The 22499-nt window shown below is 42.5% G+C and overlaps 1 protein-coding gene across 5 annotated transcripts in view; it reads left to right on the forward strand.

Annotated features, from left to right (window-relative positions):
* The first annotated feature begins 5116 nt into the window (after nucleotides 1–5116).
* The window catches only part of gria3a (glutamate receptor, ionotropic, AMPA 3a), a 95659-nt gene continuing 78276 nt past the window's right edge, over nucleotides 5117–22499 (forward strand). For 3 of the 5 annotated variants that reach the window (XR_007450519.1, XM_049591140.1, XM_049591142.1), the window contains exons 1-2: nucleotides 5117–5513; nucleotides 5920–6078. Coding sequence is in view for 4 of the 5 variants with exons in the window: in XM_049591140.1 (XP_049447097.1) it covers nucleotides 5426–5513; nucleotides 5920–6078 (247 nt within the window). In the remaining variant the exon portion in view is untranslated. The remainder of the gene's footprint in view (nucleotides 5514–5919; nucleotides 6079–22499) is intronic. The other 2 variants (XM_049591138.1, XM_049591139.1) reach the window with 1 other exon arrangement.

Genomic DNA, 22499 nt, shown 5'->3' on the forward strand with positions numbered 1-22499 from the left:
AGAGACCAGACTCCGAACTGAAGTGCTGCCTCTACTCCACGGGCGCTCTGCTCTGCTCAGCAGCCTGTGTGGACAGTCAGATAGGTTAACATGGGCACTGACTGAAAACTGCCTCCGCTGCTGGGCGCTGCGCTTCGGTTCCGTGTCCGGTGTGTCCAGGGCATTATGTAAACAACGCTACATCAGAGTGACAGATGAATGACTTTTTCTCTGCAGTGTGAAAACAGCAGCCACTTAAACCACTGACTGTGCACTCCGCTGCCAAGTGGGCAGGGGTGGTAATTGCAACCGGTCAAAATGACTGATGGCCTTCAGATTTTCCGGTCATTGTTGTAAAAAAACAGTCAATGACCGAGAATATCCGGTTAACGCGACCCCTGCTCTCTGGGAGCCTTGGCTCTCCCTCTCCGTGCAGCAGCCCTCCCCATCCCTCCCTTGCGGCCCCGCACATATACCCCCGAGGCTCAGCTCTCGCTCTCCGTGGAGAGCCCTTGGCTCCGCTCCCACGGCCGACCCTCGCGCCCTCTGGTCGGGCCCGGCCCCACCTCACCCTTCCCCTCCCTCCGGGCCTCCGGGGAACCGAGTTCTGTGTTCCTTTTTTTGGGTTTAGCTGTGTAGGCAGTTATAGCCAATGCTGGAATAGCTATTTTACCTGGTGCACTGTTCGCCATTGCCGCTTGCTCTCCCCTTCTGCCGGCGGCATGGGAACGCGCATATGCAGTAGAACAGCCAATAGGAACGCAGTGGTCTGAGCTGACCTTTGATTGGTTGATGCACATCGGCACAATACTGATTCTTTAGAGGCTGATCACAGAGCCATGGTGAGGTGCAGTAACCTATTGTTTGTCTCAGGCCACTTGATTTACATTATGCTCAGAGGATATTATAAAATTTTTACTCAATTATACCAAAACAATGTTGCCTACTGGAGCTTTAATTTGCTGCATAATTCTTAAAGGTGCTCTTGATATGTAGAGGACAACAGTTCTTGTTCAGTGTCTTTGTATCAGGGTTTTATTAATCTGTCAGTGACTGTAACTGCTTATCCTTTTTGAGGGTTGCGGAGGAGGATGGAGCCTAACCCAGCTGACAGTGGGCAAGGGTTGGGGTGCCCCTTGGACATGTTGCCAGATTATTAAAGCTGACGCATAGAGACAGATGTTCACGCTCACATTCACACCTATGGGCGACTCAGTCACCAGTCAACTTAACTTGCATGTATTTAGATTGTTAAAGGAAGCTGAAGAAAACCCCCGCTGACACAAGGAGAACATGCAAACTCCAAACAGAGGGCCACAGCCAGAACCCAGAACCCTGAACCTCAAACCCTCTAAAAGTTAATGGACCTGGGAAATTTATTCCAAGATCCAATTGGACTTGATCATTTTTTAATAATCATACTGTATCCCTGAGCCGTTGTTTGCCCAAGATATTACAGACCCTACCTGGTGCATGTACAAGAACCAGACAAACCCGGTAACGGTTTATCATGTCGGATAGAGCAAACTATTCCTACCCATTTTACTGCATATATAATAATTAATAATGTTTTTATTTTATTCTGTTGTAAGTTATTTTGTCGTTTTTCCTGTGACATGAGCTGCTGTAACTCCTTAATTTTCCAGACTCACCATCCACCTTTCCACTGCTCCCCCTCCAACTCGCTGGCGCTGCTACTCAGCGGTTTTTCCATTTTATTTTCGCTCTAGTAATCTGATCCTAAGTCAGCCTAAACATCATGCGAGTTACACACATGGCACTTACGCGAAGCTATTATAATCAGTGCTTTATTTGACATAATGAAAAACCGACCCAGGCACCGTCCTGGACCCAAAATAAAATATGGACCTGAACCTGTACAGGTCCTGAGTGGGGTGTAGGGTCCTAGGGTCTGGGTAAACCCTTGAAGACATGAGGACACAGTCTCCTAACTGGTTCAATAGCATGAAGAATTTAATTTTAATTCATTCCAGGCTGCACTTCCTGCTTTCCTTTTGTACTAGGTGTTTATACAACAGCACCTCTTGTGCTTTGCAACAATTTAATTTAAACAATCAGAATCTATGTTGAAGTGAACTGAAACTAATTGGATCATTCTTCAAGTGGCAGGAAACTCATATCTGCAAACGACATACTAACAGTGGTGTATGTCTGTGAAAAGGTCATAGCATCCAGACATTGTTTTCGTTCATGAGATTGAACTTAATTATAGAGCAGTTGTTTTACTCGCAGTGTCCTGTGAAAGATTAGAGCTGTATGCCAAGCATTAAATCACATCCAGATCAATAAGCACAGGCTCTGTAGCTGTTCTGCTGTGCTGGTTTTGCAGCAGTCTAAATAGGAAGCTGTAATGATTTCTACCACTCCAGCACACATATATTGTGTGTATATATAATACACACATACACCCCTGTCCCAACAAATCACACTTTGTGAGCATAATTGATATTGTATTGCTCAGTTAATCTAATGGAATGTAAGAGTCGCCCACAGTGAGTAAGCAATACTGCACTGAGTAAAGGGCTTTAACTTTAATGTCTTGAAACAGATAAATGATTAAAGAGAATGAACTTCAGGCAGAAGAGTGGTCGTCCTTAAGAAACAGACTTCAATAACTATTTAAATCACATTCCTTTACAGTACTGCAGCGTGGAGTACAGAGAGTGCTTTAACTGATATACCACAGCATCATTAAAAAGCACTATGAACTGTCAAATACTGACAATCAGCTGTAAACTTACTGTGATGGTGTGGTAAATGTAAATGCTGCATTTAGCGCAGGCTGCACACATTACAGACTATTGATTCAGACACAAGTAAGCAGAGTTGCAGTGTGTTAAATTAGAAGCTGATATTTGTACTTATTTATATTATTATATATTATTTATATATATATTTATTGGAGTTTACACCAAATCAGGCACAACTGCGTTAGTATAACTGTATTTGCCTCTTCATTGCTGGAGTTTAAGATTTGCTGACGTCACTAAGTTTTCAGACTGCAGATTACCTGGCAATCAACTCATTATGCTGTGCTGCTGGTGCAGCGATGTTGTCCGTGATTCCCATTCCTCTCATGCGGGTCTGATTGCCAGGCGGAGCATAGCTTCCCTGTCATGTTGATGGCGTAATAATTGGATGGACCATGTTCAACCACAAACAGTTTAAGTCTCTACACGCTCAAACAGATGTCTGTGCTGATCCCTCCCTTGTAGACTCTCCACTGTCTGTCTCCAGATTTATTCAGTTTTAGAGACAAACAACTAATTCTGTGATAAATAAAAATAAAAATGATGATCACCTCAGGCATCTCATAATGTTTTGTACTTTGTGAGTCAGGGTCCTTCTTGCTAATGCAATACTTTGTTTAGACTAACAACCATTGATGAATTACTGAAAGGGCTTAAAGTGTCAGGAGGCCTCCCCGGCCTTCGCCTGGACAATGTCACTTGAGCCCCTTTCACACTGCCAGATTTTTGGTGAAAGTTTGGCCGTTTTGTCGGCAAGCTGCGAGCGTTTAGACACACAGAGCCGGATTGGCGAGTTGATCCGAGGTGCCCAATTTTCCACCTCGTAGGGTAGACATATTGACGGAACCTTATTGGTTTAAAAAGAAGGAGACGGCCTTCTGCAATGGGAGGGGTTGTTGAAGACTTGTGGGAGGAGCTGTTGATGACGCCACATGTGCGAGCCACTGGCGGTGGATAAACAGCCAGCCCTCCTTGTCCTCACAAACGAAGAGGCCATTAACCGTCAGATGACGGGGACGGTGAAGAACGGGCCGACTTACGACAGAATCGCCGAAGGACTGACCAGCCACGTTTTGTTACTTGCTCACGCCCCCCATTGCCCCGAAAAAGGCACATTCTGTATGAACAAAAGTAGGTAGGCGGCATTTTGCTGCACTCCCCGATTTTGTTTTTATACTGCCAATGCTGAAAAAAGACTGATTGGGCTTTCCTGCAAATTTGCACAACTCCTGTTTAAAAAGGGCTTTCAATGAACACTTGCCGACCAAGAAGAGACTGCAAATGACTACAAAGAGATGCAAAGAAATAAAATAACCACAAAAAAGGCAAAATAACCACAAGGAGCTACACAAAATAACCAACCACACAGAGACACAAAAACCACCACAAAGTCTGTGTGTCTGTGTCCTGTGTAGGAGAGGTGTTGGGGCCTTTTGCATATCTGTGCCCAGGGGTCTGTTCCCTCATAATCCACCCATGCTGACAATATGAAACAGTGCCTGAATTAGTTTTACAATGCAAACAGTTAAAAATAAAATGCTCTGCACTGAAACTGGCCTCTGCTCCATTTGTCATTTAACTGCACATTGTGTGCTGCAAAATGTTTTCACCTGTGTCAGTGGAAAAATAACTTGTGCCTATATCTCAATGAAGTAAATACATACATTTGGGAAATTAACAGCAGAGAAAAAGTCCTTAATGCCACTGCTGAGTATTGCCAGAGACAAACACACCACTGCAGCATGATAGTTCCCAGGTGAGTGCAAGACAGTGAGTCAATTAGGATTCTAATATATAGCATTAGTGAGGCCGCTCGGCAACCAGTGATTAAACAGTGACAAATCAGTGCATTAGCTCCCACATGTATGGTCCCTGCTCTCAAACACCTGCAGGGGACAGGACAGCCTAAGATTATGCTGCTAGTGTGCAGGACCACTGCTGCATGAGTGCGGCTGCACATCTGATCACAGCAGGCAGGGAGACAAGATGCATTAGACAAAAAGGATAGATAGATAGATAGATAGATAGATAGATAGATAGATAGATAGATATGGTCTGTATACACACATTACATGCACACACTCACAAGTCAGCATCCTACTATTGGTCCATACTGACTGTAGAAACTGGTGTGTGCTGCTTTGCCTTTGCACCACACACACACACACACCAAACCCAGCAGAGGCTCTACACCGCCTCGCACACCAACTCTGCAGTGACGTGAGGAGGAAGACAGGAGGCTGCTCTTATTATAATTCAACGTCAGACCAAGTTTGATAAACGCCCCCCCTTCCCTCCCTCATCTCTGTCCTTCCCTCTCTCTCTCTCTCTCTCTCTCTCTCTCTCTCTCTCTCTCTTTCTTTCTTTCTGGCCCATTTCAGTGGTCCTTATCCACAGTAAGGAGATCCGCTTTTGCTCTCCTCCGCCACCACCACCATCTTTGAGATAAAACACTGGCTTTCCAGCAGCAGAGGGCTGGCGCTGCAGTTGCGCTGGCACACATTCAACGTGGGTGCACACAGTGAGTGAGGGATAGAGAGAGAGAGAGAGAGAGAGAGAGAGCGAGAGACGCCGCATCTTGTGGATTTCTTTGCGTACCAGCCCGTGTACATGGTTCTCCCTGCTTTGCCTCTGTCACATCCAGACCAGGAGTTGATTCCACTTCTCGGAGAAAAATGTGGCATCGCACATCAGCGACTGTCCTTGTTTTCTTGTATTTCTGGGGGGACTCGCTGGCAGGGTTTCCAAACCAAATCAACATTGGTAAGTTCAATAGGATACCCTGACTACACATACATGTCTTTGTTCACATAGTCTAAATAGGACACGTCTCTGTGAGTCGCACTGATGATGTTATTTGAATAATTCATCACCAAGTTCACTTCTCATAAAGCCACAAGGTTGTGGGATCCTGCGCGGCTCCGTAGGCGGTTTGGTAAAAATAGAGTTGATCCAAATGGTGTGAACGTTTCAGTATCTGCAGCGCATTGTTTAGTGAGTGCTAACACATTTGTTTCTTGGCAGCCTTTCTTAAAATTGACTGATCAATCATGTGTCCAATAATGCGTAATTGTACGGCACTGCCCGCACTCTGAAAAGAAGTCCTATCCTGATGAGGGGAGTAAAAAGTGCCTGTGCTCTGTTATATGTGACATGTTCTTTCCTGTAGGTGGACTGTTTATGCGCTCTACAGTGCAGGAGCACAGCGCCTTCAGGTTTGCTGTCCAGCTCTATAACACCAACCAGAATGTGACAGAGAAACCCTTCCACCTCAATTACAATGTTGACAACCTGGAGTCGTCCAACAGCTTCTCTGTCACACACGCATGTGAGTACTTGTACACTGATAGGATTTTCTCTGCATAAGAACAGCAGGAAAAAAATCATGATTTTTTTATTGGTTTTTTTTTTTTTATTGTTAAAACTATGGTGCAATTATTTTGTTTTCCAAATTGTAGCCCGAAGTAATGATGCAGACTCCAATCTAACAATCACACAAACACACACAGTATGTGAAATGTTCTGCTGTAATTGTCTCATTGGCAGGCCAATACGAAAATTACACAGATGTTTAGGAGCTGAAATTGGTGTTTGGATAAAATGGATGGGGCTGACGCTTGGAACACACAGACACCTGCCAAGTGTCTGGACTAATACACAAACTCCTCAGTCATGCCATCCAAAAAGTCACCAGCTGGATGATGGAGCATGATGGCCTGTAATTGGACAAACACAGTGATTCTGTAAACTGAGTAATTCAGTAATTCCAGAGGCGCTGATGAGCAGCACTTAGATGACTGTACTTGAAAGCGGGTAAAACAAACACTGCTGTCCCAGTTGTTGTATCTGGCTGTGACATTAGATAGAGGCTTTAGGTGATTTAGGTGCCAGTTACAAAGTGTGTTGTGGTGGTGGCTGCTGGTTTAAATGCTTGTGTCATGACAGTTGTTGCAATTAATCTTGTCTTTCCCCTTAAATGTTTTTGTCTCTCCACCGTCAAATGAAAACAAAAATGTCCCCTAAGCAAGCCTCATCTCTGCACCTTGATAATTAAGCTTTTGTTGATTATTTGTTGATTATTTGCCTTTCTAACCACCATTTTCCCACAAAATGTCAAATATAATGCAGATTAATTGCCATCTTTAAGCTGTTACCCATTGATCCATGTGTGTTGGTCCAGATCAGGCTCTATGATGATTTGAAATGTCACATTCAGTCATACCAGCAGCACAGAGGTGTAAATTTGTCTTTCTACACCTGTGATGTATAAATAGCCTACTGTATTAACTGTAACATGCTGTAATCCATGTAGTCATCTCCACAAACATGATGGATTTGATAGGAAGGGCTGTGGAGTGTGAGATGGCTTCATAATTGGTCTACCAGTCACTCCTCTGCCATGTAGGGCACCAAGCTCTGCCTGGAGAATTAATTTGTTATCCTTCTTCCCACCAACTGCACTTCACACTTCACGCTTAAGGATCAGCTGCAGCTCTCCAAACTCTGTCAGCTGCCGTAGAGACGGCTGTGTAACCTAATGAAGTGAGAAAAGGGCCAAAAAAGAAAGGAAAATTGAACACAATTGTACCTCGTACGTATCGGGCTCGGCTGTGAGAAAAATGGAAAACGCTGTTGAGGCGATGGAGTCGTTGGTGAGCGTAGCAGGGAGGAAGCACTAGCCTTGGGGAGAAGTTGCAGGGGGACGCAGTGTTACACACTCACACCTTGACGCAGTTCGACCACAGCCTTGCACTGCCGGCTGCTGAGTGATTACACTGGGGCGGCTGTGGGGTCAGTGCTTAGCTCAAGGGCACTTCAGCAGTGAAGAGATGAATATTACATGCTTGGCTTGTCAGGATCAGGTGTAAAGCACAGACTCTCCTGCTCGGGACTGTTTTTTATTACAAGGAGGCCAAAAGCAAGCCGTTATGTCACATTACTCACACAGCAGAAACATTTCTTATGACAGTGTCAAGGAGCTGTTTTTCCACCAGTCGGGTTGTCTTTGGTCCCGTGCATTCATTCTACAGGATAATGCCTCTAATGCAGCACTCTTAGATTTATTGTCATCTCATCTTCCAGCAAGTTAAAAGATGCATACCTGCCACATGTGGAGCCCTGTAGAGTTAAACATGGAAAATGGAGGCCTGCTGAATTACTGTGTATTTTGGATCGTGCACCAATTTAAGATTCTTTTGAGTAAACCTGAATCCATTGTTTCTGAAAGAGGCTTAAAGTTTTCTTCCTAATGGATAAGAAGAAAAACAAGATAATCAGGAGGATTAATTTCAGTGAGCTAAGCTGGTGCAAGCTAAGCTAAATGCTTCCCAGTTGAAAAAGACCAGTGAGCAGCTCATTATGCGGCCCAGCCAGCCCAGCTTGTGACTAAGACATTGCTTGAAAATGCACCAAACTCCATGATTCTTATTTTAGTAGTCTGGATTGCATAATGCTTTGCTTGCCTGGCAGGTGTTGATATAGCAAATGAATGTGATGATTATGATTTGACACATTTCTGTTCTGGCAAGAATGCCAGGTTAGTCATCGCTGTGCTTTCCCACAGCACCCATCGTTAATTTTGATAAGATTAGCAAGTGTTAAGATGACGGCGATTTTAAATCTGCTTATTTGTCGCAATCTATGGGATTGTCTGCGAAACCTTCGCTTTTGTATGAAGGGAATGAATATAATAATCAGGTATATAAATGAGAGGAGTGACTTTATGCTCAGAGCTCATTTGTTGTGTTTGTCGTATGGATCCTGAATGGAATAAAGCAGGACAACACCGCCGTCCTCCAGCTGGGTCAGTATATAATGATTGTTACAAATCCCTGATGGCAAATGACTGTGTTATTGGCAGCGTGGATCAATAGGTGGAAGGATAGTCCAGCAGTTGTGAGTGTGTGTGTGGCTCCAGTTTGTTCTCCAGTATGGAAAAATCAATCCTCACCAAGCTTTCATTTTCTCTTTCTCAGTCCCTCTCTACTAATATATGGCTGTTCTCCAACTTCCCTGGCCAGAGACGCTGAATCTTCATTTTGGTGCTTGCATAGCAGCTATGAAAGTTAAAAAAAAAACAAAACAAACAAACCCGTAAACAGCCAATGACACATCGCGGCAAACTATTCCCAGCCATTGCAACTTGATTGAATTGATTCCGACAAAGAGAACCTCACTGTGCCATTGTGTTTATTATCTCACCAATTTGTGGCTGGCTGGAGTGAAGCTGCAGGATGTATTGATGTGACACCTTGCCCCGGGCCGGGTCAGACTGTGTGCATAAATGCAGGAATGGGAAGGTTATATCCATTAAAGACTGAGGTCAGGGCAGGAAGGGAGAGCAGAGACAGAGACGCTGGTCCGGCTGGACACTCAGAGAGGAGTTCAACCAAGTGCATGTGGGATTATACAGTAGTTTTTGGATATGGTGACAGGGCAGACCGTGAGGACACATCATCTCAAAACTTTGTTTCCAGATCATTTACTCAGTGTATAAGTTAATATTACATAAATCCACCCTACATGAGTTAAAATGCTTGTTTAATATCTGAGCACATATTTAGTTACAGAAGAAGTTGCCAATCTATGCCATGTAAACAACAACAGCAGCAGCAACAAAAACAACTGAAAAAAGCCTCATCGTGTATTTTTAAAGACTTCCCCTCTCCTGTCTAAAGTGGCAGCTGCATGAATCTGCTCAGACCAGAATTTTTCCGGAAACGAACTTCTGATTTGATCAAATGTCAATGTGACAGTGTGTTTCTTATGAGACCGTTTATTATAGCCACCTATCCTCCCTCTGCTGTGACTCAACCAGTGTGATGCCGCTCAGACAGAGGCTAATGTTAGAGCACTTCACTGTGTAGGCAATGGACAATCCTACTAATGCAGCATAGACCAGTTTATGGAGCCAGATTTCCTCCTCCTCCTCCTCCTCTTCTTCTTCTTCTACTTCTTATTCTTTTGCATTATTGAGACCGTGGTGAATACATTGACTCATAAGCTGTGTCCAAATAAGGACGTTTTATTTTGTGCAGTGCAGGAATGCAAATTTTGATGTAAAAAAGTATGCATATAACTCTTATGGTATGAGCTAAACCTCTGCCTTGTTATTTGCATATGAAACAGTGGAAGCAGGAGATAGAGGAGCGGCAGCACACACCTGCACTTCAAACCTTCGCCTGGTGTGAAAGTCATATTGTTTGTACTGGATTATAAGCTCTAATCGTGTAGTATTCAGTACATTATTCAAAGGAGCTATATATGTGACAGAGTCTGGTCTAGGAGTGTCTGCACGTGGCTCTCACCTGTGATGTCACAAGCAAACATGGAGGTGGCTGAACCGAAATGACGGCAGCAAAGATGCCTTGTAATAAAAGATTACAAGCTGCGCCACTGGTATGAAATGAAAACGTTCGGTCTCATAAGTGGGCGCATTCGTCTCTCTCCCACATCCCCCCACCTCGTTTTGAAGTGTTGTAAACATGTAGATGGATGAAAGCGGATTCAAAACAGTACATCACCATATATAGTACAAGTGAAATGTTTGCTCCGTATTTTGCTGCTTTTTTTTAATCTGCTAGCTTATTATCCAATATCACCCCAGGAGAAGATCATGTCAGCTGTTGCCGGATTGCACCAGAGTGTGTTGCTGAGACAGAGACAGGCCCAGAGATGTGTGGCTTGTCAAAAATGGGTCCAATATTTAGGCAACACAAGTCACATTGACTTCTCCCATTGGAATGAATGGACGCAGCCGCAGGAGCTCCTGAAGGGGCGGGGCAACAGCAAAACCCACATGACACAGATAGAGGAAATTGCTTACTAACACTAACAGTGCTAACAACAGCAGCAGTGCTGACCGAGCTAAGAGTGTTAACACAGGGGGGAACCGGAGGGTGTGTGTTACGCTTCCACAGCCATGTGTCTCACCACCGTAGATCGGAATGACATTATCAGTGATAACTGCGGTATGAGTGTGGGACATGAAGTGAGGGACTCATATTCACTAACAGGCACGGGCAGCCGGCACAGCTGCCATAACAAAGAACAAAGAATCATGTATTACATCACACAGAGAGTGAGTGTGACTTTATTCTCCACACACAAGACGCCATTACAGCACTGTATCTTAACATAGGGAGCAGCTGTTTGCTGCTTTATTAATGTTCAAATTCTCATACACAGAACCTTTAAAGGAATAAATCAGGCATTTTGTGAAATATGCATATTCCCTGAGATGGATAAAACGATACCAGTCTCATGTCTAGATGTTAAATATGAAGCTACAGACGCCTACCAGCACCTCTAAAGTTAGCTAACTAACATTAACAACAGAGAGATGACTGGTTGCTCTGGATGTACAAACATGTGTTGGACTCCGATTGGTCCTGCCAGTATATAGGTGGGTCCATACCTGTAATACCTTTAATGATTTAGCCAGTATAATGAAGACTTTTTAATGTTTCCTTCCTTGTTTTTCTGTATTTTTTATTGCCTTCCCGTTGATCACTAATTGACATGTTTTATCTTATTTGTTAAATTCGTACAGAGACCAGAATGCAAAATTAACACATTGTGATATCAAGGACTATTTTTTTGGCTGGGCGCAATGACTTCCTGGTGTCTTTTTTGTCTCTGTGAGGTTGCCTAGCAACCAGCTAAAACTTAACATGTTAATAATTAGTGCAGTTTAGAGGTGCTGATAGGTGGATTGTGTAAACTTCCTCTCCTGTCTTTGTGCTAGTCCAAGCTGAACAACTGCTGGTGGTAGCTTCATATTTACTGTACATACACAAGAGCTGTGCAAAGCAAAAGCACCATGTCTTGTATCATATTGTGAAGGCTAAATGTTTGTATTCATGAATGCAACAACTCATACAGAGCCATCGTTTCAGAAGCTGAGCCGTTTCTGGAAGAATAAACAAGTTAATCAGAGAGTGTTTTCACTAATTGAATCATTACAGCTTTTTAAATTATTGTAGTATCAAAAGGTAAATGTCAATTTGGCAATGCTTTACACGGTTTTCACTGTAGTTACTGTAGTAAAACAAACATATTGGAGCATAACCAAACAATACATAACAACCTTGGATCCATCATGACACTGAGAACTCATTTAAACCGACAAGTCATGAATGATGCATGAGCACTAGAGACAAGGTTGTCAAATTGTTTGGCCCGAGGGAGAGAATTCTGCATGATAGTCTCTATCTTAATCCACACTCTTTGGCCAGAGTAATACATGTGTAAACACACAGTAAATTATTATTGAATCCCTATAGTTATTTTTCATATAGTAGCATCTCGGTCAGTGATGTCACTGATAATCAGAGGGAAAAACACAGTGTAAACTCAATTATCAGAAGTTGCTCAGCATGAAAAACATATTCACCAACTCTGCTACAACCAGACATCTTGTATGTTTGTGTTTCGTTTGAAAGCTTTAAATGGATCCTCTCGAATTTGGGAGCCCTTGAACTGAAAGAGACACTTACCCAAAAGCGTGTCCTTTTATCACGATGCACTGATAAAAATATCTGAGTTACTGCTACTGCAGCCAGAGTCCTGTCAGTTTGGATGACCTGCCCCAAGTTGACAAGTACTCATCCTCAGATTTGTCATGGTGTTCTCATCGGGGAGCATAACAAAAACATAAAAGCTTTCAGAATGTCTGGAGAATAATTTTTATCCAACTAAAGCGTCATTTCACTTGCAGGCAATGACGTTTACTAACCAATACTTTCACTGACATGAATACATGGTTTGACCCTTAGTTTAATAAGAGCTTTCAGGGGGTATTGCTTCGGGGTGACACAACACTCATGGGTCATCATGCAGCATAAATGCATTAGCTTTCTTTGAGCAAGGGAGTACTGATGCTAAAGAAATGGCCACAGCTACAATAGAGGCTTTTAGATATCATTTGACTGAAGACATCGCTGTCAGTTAAGTGCAAAATGCTACCTATATATGCCCAAACAGGCTTATAGCCACTGTAAGAAAGGATCTTATTTCTTGTTTTTCTCAAGCTGAGTCGCTCAGCCCCGGCTGGTCATAATGCTGTAAAATGGCGGAATAGTACAGAATAGGTTTGAGGGCAAGCCACTGGAGATGTGCAGTTAGTCTTTCATTCTGTGCATCAGAATGTGCGTACATGTCAGCGCTGTAACGGAGCGACGGTGATCACTACTGACAAGCTACAGTGTTGCTGCAGCAGTTTGTTGCAGTCTTACACAACGTCCTTCAGGGAGGCTGCCTCTGAAAGCTCTGCTGTTATTCACTAAATGTTACCTGTGATTATCCAAGGACAACAAGCTGTAAACTAAATAGAATAACGCGGAAGAAAACCAAAGGTGCTGTTGGGTCGGTGAATAATTTAGAGGGGCTGCTTTCAGGGATTTGGAAAAGTTTTATGAGTGCCAGCTGTTGAATGTAAGGGAACAAAATCACTGCAAGTGCCTCAGTGTTTTAAACTGACTTGAAACAAGAAACTATACAAACCTCATTAGTGTATTATTCATATTTGATACAATTTGTGTGGTGTTATTTTACAAGACTGAGCACCAGAACAGATGATTAGAGTTAATGACTTGTGAAAAGGTTATGAGTTGTGTTTTATAATTCATGTTAATTCATAAAACAAATTAATTTCATGCACTAAAATGAAGAATTTTGATGTTATGTGTTAATTGAAACTACTTTGCACATGGAGTTATCAAATTTTCCACTTCACTCCTTTTGTCTGTGTATTTTTCATGTGATTCCGTATCCCAGTATCCTCTGCAGCATTACGGCATTACCTTTTGAAACCGAGTGTGTTGTATTCATCTGTCTCCTGTAATAATCGTCCTTGGATGATGGTTTTTTTCAGTATATGCAAAGCATGTGTAGGTGGAGTGTTAGCAGCGCTTTTACTGCGCCGCAGTGAAATGTTAAAGTGTATTCTTTCATACAAGACTCCAGTAGCCACAGGCCCTGTCTGTGTTTCGCTGCTGTAGATTTCCTTCTGTCATGTTCTTTTAGCATGTGGGCTGAATCCAGTTGTATTTCTCAGATTAGGGCTAATCCAAGCAGTGTTGCCCCGCTCTTTGCATATAATGAGCATCTGCTGGGGGTAACCCGCTGGAAGAAAATGTGTGCTTTTACAAAGCTGTAATCTGTAGAGAAGAGGGAATTCCAGCCAACATGCAACCGCAGTGCCTGAGGAGAAACACCTACTCAAGCTCCAGTCCCTATATGCCCTTTGCTTTCTCCGTGGTTGGTCAGCTGGGATGAATTGCACAACAATGCAGAATGTAATGCGGATACAAATATGAAACGCTTAAATGTCATAACACAGACATCATTTAAACCTTGTGCACTTTGCCTTGAGTCAGGTTTTCATCTCGAAACAAACATTTACTGGGATTTTGTGGTGAAATTGCACCAGCAGATCTTAACAAGCCTCTCAGTAGAATGAGTGCAGCTTATTAAACTCAAACTAGATGAGATGCTGTGAAGAGCCACAACTCAGAGGCTCATGTGCAATTTAAGAAACATGCATAATGAATTTGATGTCTTTTTTTATTAGCCGTGTTAGCAACGCGGCTCTATGAATTGCAACATCAATCTGACGGTCAATCGGTTGGTCCACTGTCTTACAGACTAACATATCTCAACAAATATTGGATGGATTGCCATAAAACTTTGTACACACATTCATCGTGCCCGGAGGATGCATTCAAATGAATCTGGTGATCCCATAAAGTTTCCTCTAGTGCCAGCTTGAGGTTTGAATTTGTGGTTCTGACTAAATAGCTCAACAAATACAGCATGGATTGCCATGAAATTTGATTGCAAAGCTAATGATATTCCCGTCAGCCTCAGCTGTACTTTAAGTGCTAATTGGGCAGTGGCTACATTTACATGCACGCTAATATTCCCACTATTCTTAACATGATAATACTCTGAGTTTGATGCGGGTCATGTAATTAGCATGTTCTGTCTAGATACTACCAAACAGGCCTCTGTCAGTATTTAGCATTTTTTAATTAAGACATGTCTTAATGTGGGATATGCCGATGTCATTCCAGTTATGACAGCATTCTTTGCACACATGGCATCTTGTCTGTGTACAATCGGCTCCATGCATTGCCATGGATACATTGTTTGCAAGGCTGTGGTGGAGATCCATGCCCAAAAGAAAATCCCGCATTTCAGGTTGGAAGGAGAAACACACCTACTTTAAAACGTGATGAAACAACAGCTTTTTGGTATACGCAAATATTACATCACCGACTTTTTCAAGAAGGTGGTTGAAGGAACCAAAGAGGGAGGATGTGTTTGCACATCTTTGAAGGAAATGTGTTTTAATGCAAAGACGCAAAATGACAAGCAGCTCCAGCTGTTCTACTTTTCCATACTTTGAAGCGATGAATGACATGTTAGGGCACATTAATTGAAGTATGCATGGCTGCGTGTAAACAGGAATATTAGCAGAATATTGATTTTAATTAGCCATGTAGGAATATTCTCTTTTTAAAGACATAAAGGAACAAAATTGAGTATTTTGTGCATGTAAATGTAGTCACTGATAGCCTGCTAACATGCCAAGGTCTTAAATATGGTAAACACATAGTCCACTTTTAATGTTTATATTGCTGTTGACATAGCACAGTGAATCTGTTTCAGTGAATCTTCATTTCACAATTGATTTCATTTGAAGCACCACACAGTTTTGCTTTAGAGCATGCTATGATTTAAACTGTCAGAGAAGTTTCCATTTTAATTTTGGCAATTGTGATGCCTTCTCAAACATGGAAAATTGGATTACTGAAATCTACTTTCAGGTTTGTCCTACATCATAACTTAAACATTCTAAAAAGGCTTGAAGGAGTCAGATGCCCAAATGTAATGGAACAAATCTTGTAAATGACAGCGTTCGTAAAGGTCAAACACTGTAATGGATTCATGTGGAAGTTAAAGAAAGATTTTAAGGATCGGTGCAGGACAGAAATCTAATTTTATGCTTTGGAAACAGACATTAACCATAGTTAGGGAGGGGAGGTGCGCACTTAATGACCTGTTTACTGAGAGACTTTCGGTCTTCAGTGACCTTAAATGTGTATCTTTTCAATTTTGGCCTTTTATTTGACATGTGTCCACTCATGCTAATTCAAAAGCTTGGCTGCTTGATTCTTGCCATTAGTACAGAGGAAAATTGAATTATAGACTTTTCACCTTTCCATTACTTTCTGCTGAGACATCGCCTATAAATGGAGCGTGCTTTATTTTTGATGCCTGTGTACAACAATTGCATTGGAAAATTACCCCTAGGGCATTATTTGGATGTAATCATAAGACATATTTATTATGATTGTCAATTATTTAGGTTTTTCTGAATGACTTTTCCTCACAGTCCAAAGACCTGCGGATAAGAATGTAGAATCTACAGAGTATAGTGAGATTCTTACTTATAAATGCACTAAAAGTGGGTGATTATGTTATTGTTATTCCAGTCTCTTCAATGTCTCATTTCCTGCTGCCCAGTGTATGTTGCCAGGGCCTGAGCCCCTCCATGCCTCTGTGAAAACAGAAGCTGAATTACTGAGGATAAAAATAAATTGTTTTTTAGAGAATTTTGAGAACTCTGATGGTAACATGACCACAGCTATGATAATGCTTAGAGACACTTGCACTCGAATGTGTCCTCGCTCAGGTGTCAGACACAGACAGAGTCCTGAGATATCCCCACAACATCTCGGTACACCCTGTCCAGCTGACACACTAAACAGCTGCTGGCAGAATGCAAAGGAGGCATGTTAGCTGGAATAACAGGGGAGGTATGCTAGCTGCGTGTTCTGACCCTGCAAATCATCATTCAGGAGACGGCACAGCTTAGCCGCCCAGCTCGTTTTCACGAGGAAACACTGAATCTGCTGAGTGTCTGTCAGTCAGCACATTTGCAAGATTTGTTGGCATCCTCCGTCCAGCCTAGTAATGCTCTCTCATTTGAAGATTCCCTTTAAAACATAAGTGGAAACAGATCCTGATTACTTTTAGTTTTGGACCTCCAGTTATTCACAGCACTTAATTTGTTTCCTCCAAGTTTTCTGACTCAACATTTTCTGTCCTTTTTAATATAAGATTCAACTATTAATACAGCATGGTAGTATCATTGGTTTGGCAGGAATAAGCCATAAGGAGCGAACTGACTTAAATTAGAGACAGTATGTGTGTTACAATGGGAAAATGGATCACCTTGATTTACAGTCTGGAGTTCTTTCCACAGCTGTAAATCATACAGAGGTAACACAACCCCACATGTGACATCAGGGTTTAATGGTCTCACATGAAACGTGTTGTAAGAACATGTTTGACATGACATAAATTAATTTGACATGACATGAGTTAAAGGGCCAGTGTGTAAAATGGGTTGAAAACAGTGACATCAGTGGTCAAATTCTAGATTGCAGGGCTCACTCGCTCACCCCTCCCGTCGGGTAAATGACGGTGGCCTCATAGGGACAAAAAGCCTTGTGCAGACATGAGTTTTTCAGGAGTAGGTCTATCTAGCGACGAGGTGAATGTTTATTTAGAAATCTGAGCCATGTTACGATATTGTGATGAATCCCTCACGAGCAGGAGACCAGAGGAGCGTTCGGGAAAAAGGCCAGTTTATTTGAGCACTCCAAAAACTCCGGTAACACTCCAGGGGGTAAAAGACTCTGTCCCAAACTCTGACTCTTCTGGCGTAACACACACACTCCATACACACATACTCGTTTACCATACTGAGTGGGGACCCCTCCCCTCTCTGCTCCACCAATCTCCAGCCCGCACACTGACTGACAGCGTAGCCTGTAAACAGAGCTCAGCTGTTTATTTAGCCTAGCAATATCTCCGGACTATAGTAGCTGCAATGGACGACTTTGAACGCGATTTTGAAGAGTTTCTTGTAGCGGACACAGACTCAGAGCCAGATATTGATGGATCCCAAATTATGAATTCTAATGACTTTAGTGATCCCCTGACCTTTCCTCCAGCACCACCATCAGATTGACATTTGTGGCTTTAACTGTCTCAACAACAATTAAATATGCCTAGTTTTCCATCACAATTCATGTCTCCCTCAGAATTAATTTTAATAACTTTAAATGATCTCCTGACACTTCATTTTGCACCATCAAAATTTTCACTTTGTCCTCTACTATGCTATGATGACTAAATACATGCAAAACTAACGACATTCCCATCAGTCTCAACTAGACTTTGTTAAGGTCCAGTTAGCCATGGTAAGCATGACACCAGCTTTGCATCAGTACTGTATGTTAGCGCTATCATTGTGATTGTGTAATGTTAGCATGCTAGCCTTAGCATTTTGCTCAAAGTGCCACTGTACATCAGTACATCCTCACAGAGCCATCAGCATGGCTGTACAGCCTTAGAGCTTTTTCATATTTTGATTCATATCGTGCGCAAGTACGACTGCCTTGCCTCTGCCACTCTGACATTTATTTATGTTGGTGCTATAGTGTAGACAAGTGTGCCGATTAAAAGATCCCAAGCCCATGCAATGGATTCAACCTTATCATTAGGCCTACTATTGTTTATATTTTTGGAGACAGTTCCAAGAACATTACTCTTGTCTGTGCTCCAACTTTATCACCCGTGGACGTGCAGTTTGGAGGATGAGATCGGCGCATGTTGCATGGATGTGCAGATTTCGAAGGGGACCGGCGGCACTGAGAAATGCCTTTGCAACTCTACTCACAGACTGCTACTGGTGTTAAACAGCAGTTCACTCCCGTGTTGTGGTGCAGTTAGTTTTCACAGCTAATGCACACTGTACCTGAGTACACATGGACTGAACTTGAGATCACCCTCTCAAGTGGACCAGGTCAAAGATCAACACACCACGTTCAGGTACACACAGTGTTCACACTAATAAACAAACTGGACTCAGGGCCAAGTGTACTCAAATCCAGATTTACGTAGGTCCCTGATGTGAAAGCCTCCTTAGACTTGTAAATGATTCATGTGTATATGTTGAAAGGTTCAAGTAATTCAAATGTTTCAAGCCCAAGGGCAGTGAAGAGGCCTTCCATAATAACGGTTGTAGTGTATATACTGGGCATTTACTGTGTAAGGCTTTGAATGGCCTTCGTGCTTAGAGGCAGAATTATCTTTAAAGGCTTCACAGTAGCTTGTTTAACTGTCGGCAGGTCATTGCACATTCTGCACTTTTTATAATTGGTGAATAAATTCAGGGTTTTTACTTTCTCTTTGACCCCATCCTTTTTAAGCTGGTAGTTTTGGGACAGCAGCTGCTTGTTTGTGCCGTGTCCTCTGCCTTCTTCTTTTACTGAACATGTGACCCTGAGACAGGACAGGTATTCCCATGTGGCTGAGACCAACACCGCCTCCCTCTCCCTCAGGAAAACAAACTGAAGTCATGCTGCTCTCGTCTCCTCTGGTATGGCTGCAGGCGCTGCTCTCAGACAGCAGGAGAAAAATAACTTCCCACCAGGCAGCAGTACACGCATAAACAGGTTATTTGTTATCGTGACAAAAAGTAAAGTCATTGTCCTCACTTTGTCCAACTGCAGTATCCAATTCCCTCAAACCTTAAGGCTCTAACCAGTGACTCAGTCCAAAAAAACTCACCTCCTCATCTCAGTGTGAGTCCTCTCCTATCCCTCTCCTCATTTTCACTTTCTTATATGCATAAAGTTCAATTTTCTCACTGCGTGCGGTGTTCCCTTTTCAGGCGAGGATAGCAGCTCCCCTCTACTCCCCCCCAGCAATAGAGCTTTAGGAATTCACTTTGTAGACTCTGCTCTGCTGTGCACATACACCGCAGGTTCATCCTACATCAGCAAGTTTTATGATAGAAATGAAGAAGATTCCACAGCTGTCTGTGGGGGAGACCCTCAAAGCTGCAAAGCCCTGAGTTTCGGGAAGACTCAAGACAGTGTCAGTGCTACCTGAGCTGCTGCATCTACCTGTTAAGTTTGACGAGATGGCGAGAGCTGAAGAGAGGCAGAGAAATGGATGAGGGAGAACAGGAGAAGCGACAGTAATGACAGGCAGATGTGGGTGTTTGTTAGATGATGGAGAAAATAAGATGGAAGTGCACTGAAAAGTGAAGAGATGTGGATTTTTCCTGTTGGTTATTAATAATGCATATAAAACAAGTGTTAGTATTCTGAACAGAAATGCACAGAGCCTGCAGTGCAAAAACATGGCGCTGCTTCCCTCCTGTAATAAAGTAAATGATGCGGATCTTCATTGCTGACCATGATCAGGGGAATTCAGCGTAGCTGACGAGTGTTTACTGCTTCATGAGCCCAAATATATTATTTCATTATCCTTCAGCAGAACAGGCTGTCTATTTAACCTTGACAAACAAAAAGCTATTGTTCCCATTGTGAGAAGAGAATTGGATGATATTAGATGAGCTGAAAAGTGTTAATTTTATTGCTGCCCTCGATTCTTGTTGGATAGCATGAGCTGAATATTGTCTGCTGCAGAAGAAATTTGTCAATCTGTAATTTGAGGAGGATCTATGTGGTGTTGAATAATGTTATCTGCTGAAAGAGCCACTGTGAAGCATGCTGAATCCAGAACTGAACAGGAGATCATCCGCTCTCACATTTTTCTGTTTATGAGGGGGGAGGTTAACTGTTTGCGAAAGGCCCATCGAGTTATTGATATGAAGCAGAAAAATTGTCGTCAGATTTAAACAGTGGTGCAGCCACTCCTGGAAGATTTTTATCATTGATTAAAGCATCATTTTTTACCAGTAACACCAAACAGGTGCTGGTTTTTAATTCTGTGGATGCCTGTGTCTCCCCGCTCTTTCATAAGCAGATCTGATGTGCCTGCTGAGTTCAGTCAGAGGCTGAGAAAATGGAGGGATGGAGGAATAATAAAGTGATTGAGAGGAAAGATGACTGAACCAAGCCATCAAGGCTGTGTGGATGAGTGAGCGGTTGTGTTAAAGGAAAGCTAACCAGCAACCAAAACATACAGCACTGAAGCCCTAACTTAACACATGGAGAAATCACAGAGCTGTGAAATTATTTTATTGTGCTTGCAGACATTAATGTGTGGGGCTTTTCAATTTTGACCAGTCTAATCTATTGTGCATTTCCACCTAGCCAATTTAGTTTTTCCAAAATATGTTTTCCCACATTTCAGCCAGAAATGGCACTTTATAACAAGCAACAAAACATGCTCCATTTAAAGTTTTATTTGGATGACATTTGACAAATTGGAATATTTCACTTTCAAATGTGTGTTTTATAGTTTTGGGAAAATAGGTGATGAGTGCTGCCTAGTTTGACAGTTTGACCGCAGTTGACAAGCAGTGATTAACATGATTAACAGCTGCCTTCGAGACCACTCAGCTCCAAATGGGTGTTGTCCATGAGCCGCTGTGGATTCTAGCAGATGACATTAAAAGCACAAGCAGTGGGAGGAGGAACCTGATGTTTTCATCCTGAGACTATCTGTTTCATGTATTTCTGTGTGGATGTCGTGACAGTTTCACAACATATGACGAAAAGTTACTTTTATGAAAGTTACCAACTGTATCTTTAAGTCATGACAAACTCATAATTAGCAAAGAGGGGATGATCAATAATCCTTTGCAGCTCAGTATCAAGTCTGTTTGCAGGTCTTGGAGAGTAATGCTGCATATGTGGGAAAACAGTTGTATGAACCATTTTGTGGTTCCACAGGTAGAGCAAGTGATGTCATGTGCTTTAAGAAACGTCACCTTAGGTGAAGTCCTCTGGAGCCAAGCGGCAGCCTCCAGAGTTGAGAAATAAATGAAATGAATTTTAAATAACCTTTCATTTAAATTTGATTAAGAATTAAAGTTATGCATAACTAAGGGCTTAACAGGCTGTCTGTGAGGCGTCACCACAGTCTCTGAGTCAGATCCACCCCTTGCTCCTTCCCAGCTCCACCCTCTGACACAAACATGGGCAGATTATGTGACAATGGACCTTTGGGCACAGACATGCAGAAAGCCCCACCAAGTCTCCTACACAGGAGCGTGACACACAGACTTGTTGTTTAGCCTCTTTCTGTTGTTGTTTTGCATCTCTTTGTATTCATTACACATGTGTCTTGTGTCTCTTTGTCATCTGCTGTTGTCTCTCTGATAATTGTTTTGCATGTCTCCCTGGTCAGCACATGTTTTTGCGAGTGACATTTTGAAAGTGGAGGCCAGGGGGGCCACTTACACATTGGGCCCCTGAGCCTGTGCCTGCTAGGCCCGTTCAGTAATCAGTACTTGGGTTCAGATATGGTCACCTCAGGTCACTTCTGACTGAGCCAAAATGCCAAACTGGTGACTTCTCGGTGGCTGCGTCTATTATCAGGGTTCCTACGCAAGTATGGAAAGTATGGAAATAAATTTGATCAATTTCCAGGTATTAAAAAGTATGGAAAATGAAATATAAAGTATGGAAAAATATTTATGTTTCCAGACTATTACCACTCTTCTAAAATACTGTTTTCTAAAATAGAAAATTAGGTATTTCCAAAAATAATTTAATCAATCCGGATCGTGTTTTATGCCGGGCCAAGCACAGTTTGTGTGAGGGCAAACGTCTCAGAAAACATACCGCCCCGTTTACCTGATTGACAAGTGGTATGTCCAGTCCGCTGCCCCATGACCCTCCTCCAGCCCCCCAGGTATCAAGTTTCACTCCAACACTGCACCTTTGACAAGAAGACGAGTTTCACACAGTTTTC

The sequence above is a fragment of the Epinephelus fuscoguttatus genome, linkage group LG12 (assembly GCF_011397635.1).
Source record: "Epinephelus fuscoguttatus linkage group LG12, E.fuscoguttatus.final_Chr_v1".
In the NCBI taxonomy this organism is placed as follows: domain Eukaryota; kingdom Metazoa; phylum Chordata; class Actinopteri; order Perciformes; family Serranidae; genus Epinephelus; species Epinephelus fuscoguttatus.